This window comes from Bombyx mori, chromosome 27 (assembly GCF_030269925.1).
Source record: "Bombyx mori chromosome 27, ASM3026992v2".
In the NCBI taxonomy this organism is placed as follows: domain Eukaryota; kingdom Metazoa; phylum Arthropoda; class Insecta; order Lepidoptera; family Bombycidae; genus Bombyx; species Bombyx mori.
Genome location: NC_085133.1, coordinates 3,768,271 through 3,785,136, shown reverse-complemented (window position 1 = coordinate 3,785,136; position 16,866 = coordinate 3,768,271). Strand labels below are relative to the sequence as shown.

The 16,866-nt window shown below is 38.2% G+C and overlaps 1 protein-coding gene across 1 annotated transcript in view; it reads left to right on the top strand.

Annotated features, from left to right (window-relative positions):
- LOC101743303 (uncharacterized) overlaps window positions 1–16,866 on the top strand; it is a 123,680-nt gene that overhangs the window by 92,144 nt on the left and 14,670 nt on the right. Inside the window, exons 3-5 of the mRNA XM_062676682.1 lie at window positions 71–7,198; window positions 9,548–9,732; window positions 10,692–16,866. Coding sequence (XP_062532666.1) covers window positions 71–7,198; window positions 9,548–9,732; window positions 10,692–16,866 — 13,488 coding nt within the window. The remainder of the gene's footprint in view (window positions 1–70; window positions 7,199–9,547; window positions 9,733–10,691) is intronic.

Sequence of the window (16,866 nt, the reverse complement as noted above, 5' to 3'; positions counted from 1 at the left end):
TTGTAAAATAAACCTCAATTGATCCCATCCATGACAATGACGATGACATTATCGACGGACCCGACAACAGACTTGACAGTACTCCTTGTGAATCAGAAGAGAAACGAATACAATACGAAGGTCGGAAGGTATCACAGCGTCAAACCTCTCATCGGCTTGTTGACGTCGACAGCGAGGACTTTCATCCAGGACGGTGTCACCACGGAATATGCGACCCAAATCCTCGGCACCACCTTGGACAATGGGCGCATATACGCACAGCTCCTCACCAAGTCTTCTTTAGTGTTGTACAATAAGCCTTCTGCTGTCGATGAGCCTGTCATTGTCAATCCGACGCGTATACATTCCGCTTTCGATGGACAATGGAACGTCAAGCAAGATTTAGGCTTCATAGACCCCGAGAATTTCGTATTAAAAAATACAGATTACTTGGCGCCTAATAGTATGATGGAAATCGTCTATGCCAGTAAACCAGTTCAAGATGTTAATTACTGGAGTCCGTCAGCTCCTGAAAGCCAAACTGAAAACCAACTCGATGAGCCGGTGGCACGCAGAGTGCAACCAGTTAAAGAGATTCCGCGTTATGTTCAGAATGACGCCTTAAACTATCTTGACGGTCCAGTCATCGAAAGCGAGAAGAAATTCGAATTTTTCGTTGAACCTACCCAAATAGCTTACAATAACCCGGTCTATAGACAAAGTAAGGCTTACGAACATATAGCCGAACCTGTCAAACCAGTTATACGCAATGAACCTTTGCCAGAGGAGCTTAATATTAGTAAAGTTAAACCTAATTACGATTTACCGACATTTACGATTAAAAACGAATTCTCTCCGATATTTTATTATATAGATAATGTTGAAACGCGCAAGCAATTTCAACCAGCAGTCCAACAGACTAAAACGCCTAAGAAGTTATTTGGACAAAAAAGCGAACCTAGACCTAAGAAAACTTTCACGTATGCCGGATTTGCCGATTTTACGACGGTCGTTGGAGATACTGTTATTATATTTACGCCAAACACAGAAACAAGTCAACCACAGCACCCTGGGGAAGTTAATGTTTTTCCATCGGCTAAACCAGTTCAAAAGTTAGGTTCTAAGATAACTTTCCTTGCCTCTGATATTCCTGTAGCAAGTTCCACATATAAAGCACACGAAGATATCTCTCCAACTAAAATAATAACGTCAATTTCTAGTGAAGATAATAATAGATCCGAGAAAGCCCTTTACAATGACGAAGAGAGCCTTAAAAAAGTCCTGTATCAAGTTGATGATGTTATTCCAGATACAATGAGTGTTCAGTTTGATCATAATTTTGGTCTTAATGTGGACGTTATTCAACCATCAGAAGTTTCTGTATCTACAACAGAAAGCACACGCTTAACTGACTTTTTGGGTGTTATACCGATCCAAGATTTTAGTTCCAAGCCGACGGATCCTTTGAGCTCCGTTTCTCCGACACCAATGGTAGTGGAATCTTCTCAAGAAACCGTGGTCACAGAACCAAATATTGTTGATGTTTTTACAAATTCCGAAGAAGAGAGTGAGAACACAGCTGCTGAAGTAAGTGAGACCGCAGAAGAAGACCAAGAAGATGAGGAAGAAAACGAGACAACAACGGAGGCATCACAAGCGTTATTTACTACAACAGAAAGTGGGCATAGTGATGAATCGTCAGAAGATTTTGAAACTACCACTGAAGCGAAGGTATTCGTAACGGAACCTGAACAAAATAACGATGAACAGGGCACTGAGGATGATGAGGATGATGAAAATGATAGCAACGAAAACATTGAAACCTATAATGAAGAACACGAAACACACGAAGACGTGTTTTGCACTAATGGTTTAGAAACACAATCTACAATGACTACTGCTTACAAGACACTTACATATCTGACAACTTATTTTATTACATTAGAAAACACTGAAACAACAACCTCTGTTAAATCGAATGTAGTTGTAGAAAGTAACATTGGCTACTTTACAAATGTTGTGTGTCGAACTAACTTTGAGATCGAACCAACTGCAGTTGTTTCTATTGATGTAAATTATTCTGTACATTCCAATTTGGAAACCCCAGAAACGCAATCAGAAGAACCAACAACTAAAACAAGTATAGAGATTGAACCTAGCACTGAAGACTATAAAATAACAGTAGCTAAGCAAGAAATCGAAATTGCACCTCAAGGTGGAACAGTAAATGAAGAAAATAGAACATCATCTGATGAAAGTAGCGCTGAGGCAAACAATGAAGGGAATGAAGAGAAACAGCCGACTACATCGACAACCACCACCAGTACAACTACTACTACTACAGAAAGAGGGAACGAGAACAATGAAAGAGAAACTACCAGTGAAAATCATACTGAGGAAACGGAAAGAGTCGGACAAGGTGTCGTTACAACGACTGAATCACTGCTCGATGAAGATAAGGTGGATGATGAAGAAAATGAGATCGATGTCATATATAAAACACTTTACACTACTTACACATACTTTACGACGTTCTTCGGAGACGAATCATCAAGTGTAGCCAGTCATAAATCAGTGGTTACAAATATTATTACATCTACGATTGATTTGAACAAGTTAGACCCTTCGCTATTAGGTGCTTTTGATGAAGGAGAAATAGCACCAACTAGTGTCGGTGTAGGGCGTCCGACTGAATCAGTGGCCATTAACAGTATAATTGATTTGGTGAAAAACAAAGACGTTATTGAATCTGTTGAAGTTGATGAAGTATACAGTTCCCAGACGCCAACTCCATCTTTAGGTGACGATGTTGTTGCAAGTATCAAGCCAGATGCCGTAAAAACATATTTCACAACTTATACATTCTTCACAACTATATTTGTTGGTACTGATGCAAATGTCTGCAGTAGAAGCGAAGTATACACAAACTATGTAGGACCTGATGCACTAGTACCAACAAAGAGTAACCCGCTCGCAGCAGAAAGTACAAGAGCTCAATTTGACTTTAGGAATTGTAGGCAAGTCAAAATGGACCCCCCCTCAAATCCTGAAGACAACTCGTCTATGGAAAAGACTATCAGTGTTGAACAGATGGAGCAAACTCATAGCGAAACCAAGAAAGAATTAATTCAACCTAATCCTCTTGAAGTTGACATGTTGTTTAGTGTAGAGGCTAAACCCTTAGAATCTGACAATTCAAATTATGTAACAGACGTCAAGTCCTCATCATCTAAAGGAGAAAGGCAATATTTAGATAATAACAATGTATTGGATGATCAAATAAGTTCAGAGAGTAACATCGATGAAATTTTGCCATCCCCTACCCTTTTGCTACAGACTAGCTACACAACATTTACGTACTTTACGACAATGTATATTGGTAAAGATTCTAGTAAAGTGAAAAGTCACTTAGAAACTATCACCAACGTTGTCACGGAAACTATTATGCCGAATAAAGAACCAGAAGAGGAAAGTAATTTACCTATTACTTATTATACTACCTTTACTTATTGGACTACACTGTACAAGGATAAATCAACGACCATCACGAGTCGTGAAGAAATTGTTTCGAATGTCGTCACTCCAACAGTTCAAGTATTACCAACTGTCAGTCCAATTGACACAACCCCCATTGAAGTAGACAGTGTTCTACCACCAAAAGATCTGGAAGTCGAGATAAAACCATCTTTAATAGATGATAGCTCAGAACCGGATGACGGTAAAGCAACGTTCTATACAACATATACTTATTTCACCACATTTTACGCTGGAAACACTTCGCAAATAAGAAGTAGCTTAGAAACAGTGACAAACATTGTGGACAATACAAAGGTCGCTGAAGACAATCAAATAGGGCGCAAAGTTCCGGCTGGTGCTCCAGAAAATAATTTGATTCAAGACAAGGGTGAAAAGGTACTTATTGCACCTACTTTGGTCAAGGAAGTTATTCAGCCGACCAAACTACCGGATATCTCATCAGCGTCACCTACAGTACTTTTAGGTACATACATTGATAACCTATTTGCTGAAGTAAAACCAGACGTACCAACAACTGAAAGCGAAAAGAAAATTTTGTTTTCACAAGTGGCAGTTATTTCAGGCGATTCGACAATCGTGACAAGCGATAACAAAACATTTAATACGGAGAGTACTACATCATCAACTACCACTACCACAACCACAACCACAACCACAGAAAACAATAATATAAGCTCATCCACAGAAATTTTAGAGGGTTCAGTTACAACAGAATCTGAATCATCTACAGAATCTAAGTACGAAGATGAGGATGATGGCACAAATAGTAGGAAAAAGTCACGTCTTACTTTTAAACCTAAGAAACCGTCAATTACTCCAGTCATAACGCCATTCTCATCAAGAAATAGGCCCACATTTATTCCAAAACGTGTACCTCTACCCAGTAGTGCTACCACGATAACTCGTTTAGATGCAACGCCTACCATTACTGCCACACCAACATTGAAATCTGTTAGGCAGTCCGGTTTCCCAGGTAGCAGAAAGCAGTCCGCATCGCCTGGAGCATCTAGTGCCGGCAAACGTTTTCCTGGGCGTAGCAGTGTCAACAATCCATCGGCTAATGCCCCATCTGCGTCACGAGGTGGATTTGGAAGAAGTTCCATTTCACCTACATCTCGACGAACTGGTTTTAGAACTAGTTCTCTGAGAAGTGGTAGCCTAGATTACGCTAGTAGATCAGCTGTTCCAAGAATTATTAGGCCTACAGCTTCGTTAAGGCTACCTGCTGCAAGAAACAGTAAACAACCAACTGCATTAACCATCCCACCCACTGATCAAAACGAGGAGACTTTTGGAACTCAGTTTGAAGAAGCTGCTACGGAACCTTATGAAGAAGTCACTGAACAACCGATTAGAACGACCAATAATCCTTTGCTAAGGTTCAGAAGACCTCCAATTTTAAGACAACCAGGAACAGCCATCACTCCACGTACGACTACACCATCTAATAGACGAGGAATAACATCTAGAAGTCGAATCACAACAACAACTAGAAGATCAACAACTCGTAGTACACCTAATCCTTTACTGGCATTGAGGAGACAAAGGCCAAATGCACTCTTTCCACGAAGAAATCTTTTCAGACAGCCAGAACCAGAACCAGAAGAAGAAATCAAAGAAGATGAACAAAAAGTAGAAGAAGATGAAGAATTATTAGAAGAAGAAGAAGAGTTTGAAGAAGATAATGATTACGACTCATCCGACAGAAAAGAGAGACAAGTCGCTACACCACCCACATCAAAACCCATAGTACAAATCAGACCTTTCGCATTTAGGCGTCGTACCAAGCGTCAAGTTAATACTGCGAACCGTCGGTACACAAACTTTAGACGACCAGGACTAAAAGGTACATCCACTAAGCGACCCGAACCAGAACCTGAAACGCAAGCTCCATCTACACAAAAACCTAGACCAGGTTCACGATTTAATAAAGGAACAACGTCACGTAATAAAGCAACAACGTCATCCAGTGTAAAAGCTGCATCTAGACAGCCTTTCATTATTCGTGGAGAAAGTAGAACTACATCGACCGCTGCTACACCATCATATAGAAGAGCAAAGACCCGGACTTCATCTAGAACAACTACATCGGCTTCTAGACCGAAACTACCAAGACTATCTGCCAAGACCTCAACTTCTAGGTCAAGTCCGTCCAGGGCAACGACCAGGGCTCGTACCCGCACAACCACGAGTAGAGTATCAAGCAGACAAAGAAGCTCATTTGAAAATTTGAGTGGCGAGAGATTCAACAATTTTAACAACATTCTTAATGACGGAAAGATTACTATTACTTATCAAATACCAACAGAGGTCACTATTCCTTTTGTAAACGGCAAAATAACGGAATACAAGAATGTTTTGTCAGCTACCCCTAGCATTGAGACTTTATTACTAAATCAAGTTTCGACATCTATAGGGCCATTAGGTCAGCAGCAATTAGTACTTGCCGCGGAATCTACCGAACTAGCAGAAAACGGCGCTACAAAACTAATTAAATATCTACTTCACGAAACCCCGACAACTACAGTGATTTTCACACCCACAACTATAAGGGGCCGTAAGACTTCGTTCTCTCACATTTTACCTAGCACAGTATACAATGTCGAATCCGTAACTCAGACTGTGGCTCCAGAAATTAATACAAACGTTCCCTTGGCCAATTTGCTTCTATCACAACTTTTGCTTGGCAACCAACAACCTGCGATCAACCCTCTCCTAGCATTCCAAGGACAGGGATTGTTACCGCAGCAACCTATAGTACAAACTCCTGTAACGGAATATAAGACTAGAGCCACCACTTACGTCACCACAATTACTGATGCTAGAGAAACAGTTTTGCCAATTACATTCAGAGGCAAGGCAATTTTGACTACAATTGTAGATCCCACGACAAACGTTATAACCGCTACTGAATTCGTTACGGAAACTGTGATTACGACTCCCACTGCTTTGGGTCCATCTCCGCAGTTGAATTCGTTGCTTCTTCCCCTCTTACTTCAGCAACAGCAACAGCAACAGCAGAGCCTTTCGCTTCCTACAGTAAATCCCTTAGCAGGATTGGGCCAATCAGATCTTAATCTAAACAATTTAAATGCCCTTCAAAACAATTTTAATAATGACATATACAGTAACAGCCCCAAACCTAACATCCTATCAGATCTGAATAGCAACGAAAACTTCTCTGATGATTACGAAATAGATAGCGATGATGATTCCCCTCCACCGCCGCCTCCTTCCCGGTCAAGAAGCAAGCAAAAAGCGCCTAAGCCCGCACCTCCACCCAAGCAAACCAGTGTTGTCACTTTATACGTATCTGGTAAGCATCCAGGTGAATTCAGTACAGTTCTATCAACGGTCATCAGTGATGACACACAGACGGTTAGGAAACGCGAAGCCATTTATTATGAGGACGCCGTAGTCTCTCCATCCATTTTACCAACAATAGACGAGCTGTATGGTTCACAGTTGGATAGTAGCGCAACAATCTTACTTTCAGACAGAGATAGATTCTTAGATGACTCCTCATTTGAGAACCAGATTGAAACCCAAAGCCTGGAGAGTATTGTAGGTGAAATCAGTAAGCATATAAAATATAACGCGTCACCAACGTACGTCGTAGACTTAGGCAGTCCTTCTTCAATCAGGCATATGAAAGAAGGAACTTCGGTCGATGATATTTCGTGAAAATTATATTCCAACAAACGGTCTGTTGTATAAAGTTATGGTTTAATTATTTATTTACATTGTATTATAATAAGTTAACTATGAATAGTGCCTTATAGTTTTAAACGTAGTGTCTAAGAACAGAATACTCTTTTGTACTTGATTAGAATATGTTTTTCGATTAAGGACACCAAAAATATTCCTATGTTACCATAAAAAATGTTGGTATAGAAATATTGTAGGTTACAATCTGTACACTGCCTAAGAATAAGTTTTAATTGAACTTAGTTTACGAATTCAATTATTATCTATAATACTCATATTTTTCTTTCGCTTACGACTGTAAATAATTTTATTATGTTAATTAAAACAATGAGGATTTTTAAATAAAGGGTATTTCTTTAATCCAACACTCTGAAACCTAATCAATGATGCCGCATGATCTTACACGAAAAATATAAAAAAAAACCTGACCATTAGATTCCAATTTTAATGCTGTATTTATTATATTTACATTATTTTATACCGCATTACTCAAAACTTAGACTTGTCATAACTGTTTTTATTTTTATTGCTTAGATGGGTGGACGAGCTCATAACCCACCTGGTGTTAAGTGTTTACTGGAGCCCATAGACATCTACGACGTAATTGCGCCACCCACCTTGAGATATAAGTTCTAAGGTCTCAAGAATAATTACAACGGCTGCCCCAGCCTTCAAACCGAAACGCATTACTGCTTCACGGCAGAAATAGGCAGGGTGGTGGTACCTACCCGCGCAGAGCTCACACGAGGTCCGACCACCAGTAATGTTTCAAACACAATTAGTTTCTTTGATTTTTGCCAAATTACATTTTGAAAATTGCTATTCATTTATTTAAGGTGATTACATAATAGTAGATTTTGAAACTAATTTATTATGTTACAAACCATCTATATCATTAAAGTTTGCCTATGTCAGATTCATCCAGAACTCAAAATAAAAATAACAAATACAAATTTTATTAAGAATCATATTATTAGCCTCTCACAACAGTAGGATGTATATATTTTAAAACATCACGAACCGACTTGAAACTATTTGACGACTTCTGACAAAGACAACGAACCGGACGACATGACTCTTGCACCACCACGACGGTTCCTGAGGTCCCCAACCACTGGACGCTACCAAGTCCACATCCCGTGAACATCCTCCCGAGGTGAGTCTTGTGAATGCTGTATTTTATTTATTCCTGGTCTATTTATCATTTAAAGATAGTTTTGTGGGCTTACTCCACACAATTCTTGTCCGAGAGCAATGATTCGTAAAAAATTAGCAGCAATGTAGTTTGTACAAATCTTTCGATTGACTGCCCTCACACGTTGCGCCAATCTCGATCGTATGACGTAGAATTCTGTTTCCATTACGTCGTCCGGCAGATTCGTATCGTAACGTACAGATTACCGTAAACATATTTTGTTGTGTGTATGTATGTAATATGTGTATATAATATTATTATATTATGTGTGTTGTGTATTTTATATATCTATATATTATTACGTGTAGCAAAAACGTTAACGTTAATGATGAGAATCTTTGTGGGGCTAAGAAATACTGATGTTAATTTTAAATGCCCAGCGAAACGGGCGGTTACAGCTAGTAGTTTATAAATATATATTACTATATATATATAATTTTTATATAATGCATATTATTGAAACAAAATTTAAATACATTTATCCTAATACATAAAATATTATAATATTCAATAGTTAGGTGTAGTAAGCCCATAGTTTTTTTTTTCTGTATTACATACCGGCTAACATATCTTATTGTTGAATGTAAAAAATCCTATCCAATAGTATTTTTGTGACAAAATGAAGACCTTTTAGGTAGCTAACTCTTAAACATTCTGACGATAAGCACTAAATTTAAACACACATAGACTAGGAATAAACTTTTAAATAACAAAACAGATGTAAATAGAATGTATTTTGGTGTTGATAAGTTAACATAATTTTTTTTGTAGTTATAATAGAAATTAAATTCTTAACTAACATTTATAATTAAGAAAGAAATTATACAAATTTAACAAATCTAACAAATGCAAATAATAATATATAACCCTTAATGCCTAAATTTCCTTCAGTAATTTATATATTAGTAACTTTAGCTTTTATTGTGATATAAATGGTATAAAAAGAATTTTGCTTCTGAATTATTAATTAAAATTATCAAATACAGAGTAACAACGAATTTGGTTTGAAATAAAAAAAATAATAGTAAGTACTGTAACAAATTAGTTCCACATACAGGAACAGTTTTGTTAAACCTAACCATTTCTCTAAAAGTACCTTTTTCAATTCTAACAAATTTAAATTTTCAGCCTTTAATACCAATGCAATTGTTTATGATAATACCCCTTGGATGCCAGGTAGAGACCTTAATACCGAAGAAAGGTCTGCTACTGATATGGACGAGAGGAAATTGAAGAATGTCGCCACGAAAGTAATGGCTAATGGAGTGGAATTACTAGTTAAAGACAAAAGTGTTGATGGAAAACATGAACAGGTAATATGAATAGGATAAATAGGAGATAAAGTGATATTTAGTGATTTTTTATTAAAAGTAAGGAATAGAATCAGTATGTTTTAAGCACGTGCTACTACCATACTCAATTATGTATGCGTGTATTATGTAAAGCAATGTTTAGTATTGTTAGGACGGGAGGTAACCTTTATTCCATATCAATAGAATTCCCATCCGGGCGTAGCTAGAAAGCCCCGTTAAGCCTCCAGCGAATAGGGTGGGACAAAAATTTGAACCATCTACCTAATTTCTTAAATTTACGGTAGCTTGGATAAAGCTTATATAGCTGATATAGTGTGTGTATGTATGTATTATTTTTCTAAAATTACTCATGAAATGTCAAACATTTTGTGTTATCCTACTGAGGAAACTTAGGTTTAATTTTTAACATCTCTCATTAAGAGCTTGAAATTTATTTTTTACTTTTCCTCCTCAGCGAAATCTTAAAAACAGAGTGAGCAAGTTCTCGTCAGCGATCAGTACAAATACTTCAATAAGACCAAAACAATTAATATCTTCGGCAGTCGCTACATTTTTCAATCAACAGCAAATAAGTGCTTTATTTCCGTTGAATCAATTCATGCAGCATAATTACATTATCAAGACTTGTATGACAACATATACGTATTTGACGACGATTGTGCACAACAAAAGAAGCGCTATTTCCACATTCGAGACAATAGTTTCTGTTGTGACAACAGAATCTCTGACAAATTTGTTTGCTACAGATATATTGGTCGATTTACAGCCGACGAAAGTAAGATTTGACCCCAAGGCGCCCTAAATCCAAAATCCACGCAAACCTTAGAAGTCTGCTTATTTGAAATGCTGATATCCAATACTGTAGTGCACCAAAGATTTTAATTTCTTTTTGATCTAACAAAGTAACCCTTTTCTTCGTTATTTCTGAATTATTACTAAAGTTTACCATTTCGTTTCAGACAAAATATATGGAAGTGAAAACGATTCAACCAACAGCGTCACTGAGCAATATGTTCGTGAATAGTTTCCCAAAAGCTGACAAAAGGATTGACAACGAGGGAAATTTCGATATAATCCAACCTTCAGAAGTCAGTCATGTACCATGCACGACTTCATGCTCATGCAGCCATTCACAAACAGAAGGACTTAATACTAAGCATATAAATGTCGACATGGCATCATCAAACTTTGGCTTGAAAACCTCACAATATGGCGGTACAATTTTAGATTTTAAGTCCACAAAGAAAGAAACTCTCGATAAAAAAACTCAATATGAACCCTATGAGTATGAAAGCAGCTCACAATTGACACCCACAGATAGAATAGTAGAGAAATATACTGAAATAATTGGCGATTACTCGGATGAAAAAGATTCAAGTTCTGTAGAAGAAAGCGAATTGCTAACAAACGAACAGGCTCCAGGACCTCCGAAAACAAATAAAATTTACAAGTCTCCAGAGAAAAACAAACCAGACCAAGTCCAGAAACCAAACAAAAATAAATTTGTTGTCGCTGATTTGTTAAAATTAGGAACTCTAGGCATAAAAGGATTAACACGGCTAGCCCCAGTGTTGGAAAAGATGACAGGCGGTTTTATTAAGCGACATGACAACATAGCAGACAAAACAACGACAACTACTCAACAACCAGCTATGAAGCTGACTGCTTACAGTGCTAATAAAAGAATCGATACAGACATAGATGTAAAAAAAGATAATTTTCCTATATACATACCCGTTGATGAACTAGAAACATCTGAATCACAGTTGGTTTTTACTAATGCAACGTTACATCAAAATTTGGCATGGGTAACCGAGCATAAGTATCCAAAAGCACCAATCACCCCACCGAAATTCATTCATGAAAGCCCTTTAGTTAATGGCGGTATACCTATCAGTCCAGGTGAGATCATCACAGCGAATTCCGATCTGATAGTTGGGACACCAGCTGTCGGAAGACCGTTAACATTGGCTGCCAGTGGCATAAAATTACACAACCAAGTTAACCCACCACCAATTGATAGTTTCGTATCGGCTAATGAACAGTATTTAGTCAATGAAAAACCGATGAGTGATCAGCCAGAAGTAAAAGTAGACGATTCATTTGATTTAAGACCGCCTGATGTACCCAAGAACAAGCCTAGACCCCGGCCTCTGAATGGACAAAGGCCATATGGCTCTTATTCTGCCACAGAAAATAAGATGCCTTTTCGTAAACCCTCTCCAGGGCACACGGCTCACGATCAAGTAATAAAACCAGAAAAAATAAAAACTATAAATACAGTGTTGGGTAATCACGGTCGGCCTGTATTCTTAGATTATATTCCTTCGCTAGCCAAACCTGCAAAAAAACCTAATGGATATAACACAAATTTCAACCCGAGTACCGAAGACATGAAAGGAAAAGAGATATTGGATAACAGTCCAAGCTCATCAGAAATTGTGAACACACAAATAAAGACAGAGTCTGATTACACTATCACTGGGAGTCCAGATTCCAGTAAACCATTTTTGGTTGACATCCAACCTTCTAGGGTTGCTAATGTTTTAATTCCTCACGGGAGTTCAACTGCGTTAGTTTTTGCTGGTTCATCTGAACCACACAAAACTGGTGATTATGTGGATGATCCATTGCCTTATCCAGAACCAGGATACTTTGGAAGTTTCAGCATAGATGCTCCTCAAATGACAAACGTTCATAATGTAGCACCTAACGGTAATCAGATATTTAATGGCCCAAACGTGAATTTCCCATTAGAACCCCAAAACCAGAACTCAGCTACCCATAATAAGCCAGTGAGGAATGATGTGAAAGTAAAATGGAATGAAAATAAACGACCAGATATAAACAATTTTCCACCTACGCCGAATAACCAAGAAGGTCATGTACGAGTCAGTCCACAAATATCTGCTTACAAACCAAACCTCTATAGTGCAAATACTGATTTTGGCAAATTAAATCAAATAAAAGGAAAAGATGGCAAAGAATTTATCGACAAAGAATATGAAAATTTTCTGGCAGTACCCCCACCGCCGCTAAACGTATTTTATAATACAGAAAATACTCAAGAAAATCAAAATAAGCCGTACAACCAAAGACCAATTGTTCATACAAAACCGGTGCAGGATATGAAAGTGTTTCTAAATGCTCAACATCCTCAACATTCGCTTCCTAAAGAACAGTTACCCCCTAAGGTGACGTCGGAAATCTACTTTGCGTCTCAAGCACCAAATAATAAGCCAACTCCATCTTACACTATTCATATACCACCTGTAGCACCTTCCTTCGTAAATACGTACAATAAATTAGCTAATGTAAACAGGCCGGCACATAGACCATCGGTCTCAAGTGACCCAGCACATTCTTTTCCAATTTCGTCCTCATTGAATATGGTCAACAAATCCATTGCTGGTCATAGTGATAGTAAAGATGATACTAGTTATACTGTAACTTTGAATACAGCTACAAATGTTGCGGGCAATGTTGGCGATAGGCAAATTATTGGTTCCAGTGCCCCCGTTTCAATAGGTACATCCTCCAGCGTTGGCTTAAATACTGACATTCCTATTGGAACTAATTTCGCTATCCGAGTGGAAGATAATTCAGGTCTATATGAGACGCACAATGTACAAGGACAGAAAAATCCATTTATCTATGATGAACATGGTCGTGCTCCTAGCGTTATAGTTGGTGACAGTAAATGGATTAAGAGTGAATCAGACAAGATTGATGGCACTATTGTAGGTCATAAGTATTTCAACGAAAACGTTGAGAAACCTGCCCTTGATCAGGCACCTGCTGGGAATTATAAAATTAATAATCGAACGCCTGTAGGAGATTTCGTTGGAGATAATAGATGGAACAAGAGTTCCACAGGAAAAACGGAGTCGAGCATTTTAAGTCATTCGCACTACAACAACAATGCCGAAAGACCTATAGTGACAGAAATTGTACGCCCCACACTGCCACCGTCTCTTAACAGTCATGCTAATTTCCCCATGATCAATGAAGAAACCGGACCGGCTGCAAATAATGTAAAGCCGGTTCACGAAATAAATCGTGACGTTATAGCAGCTGATCAGAAGAGACCACCAAAACTAATTCCTAACATTCCAACAAACTCTCACGGGTGGTATTCTAGTATTTTAAACGATAACGTCATTCACAATATTAAAATCGATATCACAACACAGAAATCAATTCCTCTTATACACGATCATAATGAAAATGGTCCTGATTATGGAGAAAAACTTCCGGGTGTTGGAAAGCCTCCTCCGCATTGGCAACATTCTGGACATGTTCATAGCAACATGAACCTTGGCAAACCATTTACTAAAGCTACATTTAATGATCAACACCGCCCCACAACCCCACCGTTAACAACCAAACCAAATAAAATTAATTACATACCAGCTAATTTCGGGGCTATAAATCAACAAGCTTATGACATTCCTATTAGGGATAACAGTCATGAAACTACTACTAGTCACATATCAACAACAACATTAACGGAAAGGGAGAAACCGATTTATGAAAACTCTGAAGAGATTTATGATGGAGAAGATGAATCTGACAGTACGTACGATACCGACGGTGAAGTCAGTTTAGAATCAATGAAAGTTCCTGTTATTAGTGCTTCGAATGAATTGAAAGTTTCAACATCATCAACAGAGATAACTTTGCTTCAAGATGAAGTTTTTAATCCACCCAAGCAGGAATCTTCAAACAAAAATAAACAAGTGGATTTCAATCACGGGACCCAAACTGAGAAACCATTCATAGCGAACAATAGAACTGGCTTCAAAAGTAACGCAATAAAACCTATTTACGAAAATAAGTACCAAAGTATGAAACCGAGGCCATTTACCATGAATAATGGTGCGATAATTGACCACCAATTACAACAACCACATTGGCAGATAAACCATATGATGGAAAATTCAACTAACGCGTCTTACGAAAGTAATTTAGACTTGAATATTGGTGAAGAAATACCGTCCAGCCCAAAACCAGTTCCAAATGTGAACACTCAATACTATTATGGTCAATCACATTCGAAAGATAAACAGCATTCGAGACCAGAATTTTCCAAAAGCAATTATACTCAGGTATTTAATGATACCAATATTATTACTTCAACAGTCCATATTAAGGACAAAAAACCTTTGATTGTTGAAAAGGCAACAGAAAAGTCAACATTACATAAATTAACAATCACAACTGAATCAAGTTCAAATAAAACGTCAACCGAAATAATAGATCTTTCACCACCTCCCCCTACAATGGATTACAATTTCAAACCATCTACAAATGATGAAATGATTATGGGTATGAGTCCACCACCGAGAATGCCCCCTGCTGTTCGTTTACCTCCCAGAATGCCTATCACACCAAGGCCTATTCCAGTTAGAACACCTCCTTCTTATAGACTAAAACCTCAAAAAACAACAAGACCTTCAACGCAAAGACCTGTAAGAAAGCCTATTAATCGAGATGAAGTATCAACATACCGACCACATTTAAGAGAAGAAGTATCTACCTTCAGGCCTCATAATCGAGATGACATTTCAACCTATAGACCGATTTACGATATATTGAACAACGTACGTCGTCCCATTTATAATAACAATCAACCATCCTCCCAACTATTACCACCCCCAAGAGATATATCGAGTGAAATAAGTTCTGCTTCAATACCTAATATAGTGTTCCCAACCCCTACATCTTCAGGCTGGTTGACATCATCCGGTGTCGAATTCTCTTCTAGTTTTGACTTTGGCCCAACATCTGTACAATTCCCAGCAATCGACCAATCTTCAATTACGGCTCAACTACCCGAGGAACCCTCTTCTGATAATTCCTATTCTTATGAAGTAGATTATTCTTCTGAACGAAGTGAAGAGTTAAGTTCGCAAAAACCAGAAACTACTGAGAAATACGAACAATCAAATGAGGCTTCTAATTCTGAACCCACAACAACAGTGACAACTGAAAAAAATAAAACGAATGAAGAACATGATTCAGTTGCTAGTGAATCAGTTGAAGATACAACCACGGAGAACAAGACAATTCAATTAGACAATAAGAATCGAGTCCGTAAACCATATCCAGTTCGGCTGGATGATAGAAAATCTAGTACTTACAAATTTAAACTTCCTAAGCCGACTGCTATAAAACCAACAAGAACATTATCTCGATCTGATATTTTATACCCGACGAGACACACATCTATAAAGAAGATTATAAGACCAATACCTACACGGTATCCAGCCGTATCGCCGCCCAATATAATTGAAAGTTCTGAAAGCTCTGCCAACGAAGAGTTCATTAAGCCGACCGAGGTACTTAAAGAAAGTACTCCAACACCCATTCTGGAAATTCCGAATGTTATAGATCACCAATCAAATATAATAACCTCGAGCATGGAAAATATCAGTCCTAACCTACAACCAACACATCACGCCGGCAATGAAATCAGAATATCAGACGACATAGTTCCGACAAAGACCGAATTCAGGACCACGGTTGTTACACTTACGAAAACATTATCGGAACCACCGAAAACTGTATCCAGTATCGATTACGTGAACCTAACACATACATTGACGGTCACTCTGACAGAAACAAGTTTGTTGAGTCAATCGGAAGGGGCTGTAACTGAAACCCTAGTACTGACAAACACACACACGTCCACAATAGTCGACGTGGTTACAAAAGTACAGACACAAGTTCAACCGACTACCATAATCGAAACAGTGACCAAACATATTCCCATTCAAGTTGAACCAACGCCAGTGCAAGAGACTTCGGCTAAAACGAAAATAGCCTTAGATGACGTCACTATTTCTTCGGAAGAAAACGATAATTTCATTATTAGAGACAGCGACGTAACAGAAAACATACAGAAGATTGATACCGACGGAGCAAACGACAGTGATACATTCTTTGTTGTTATGAACAAGTCTCAGAACGGCGGTCACTCACCTCCAGTCAGCACTAGCGTTGAAACTGAATTTGATGACCTAACCAGAAACGAACAAGTCAATAGCAACGGTGTATCTCAAGTTCTATTTGGTGAGATCCTACTGGCTGGGGCACCTTACTTGGAGACAACAAACGTCGGTAATGCAAATG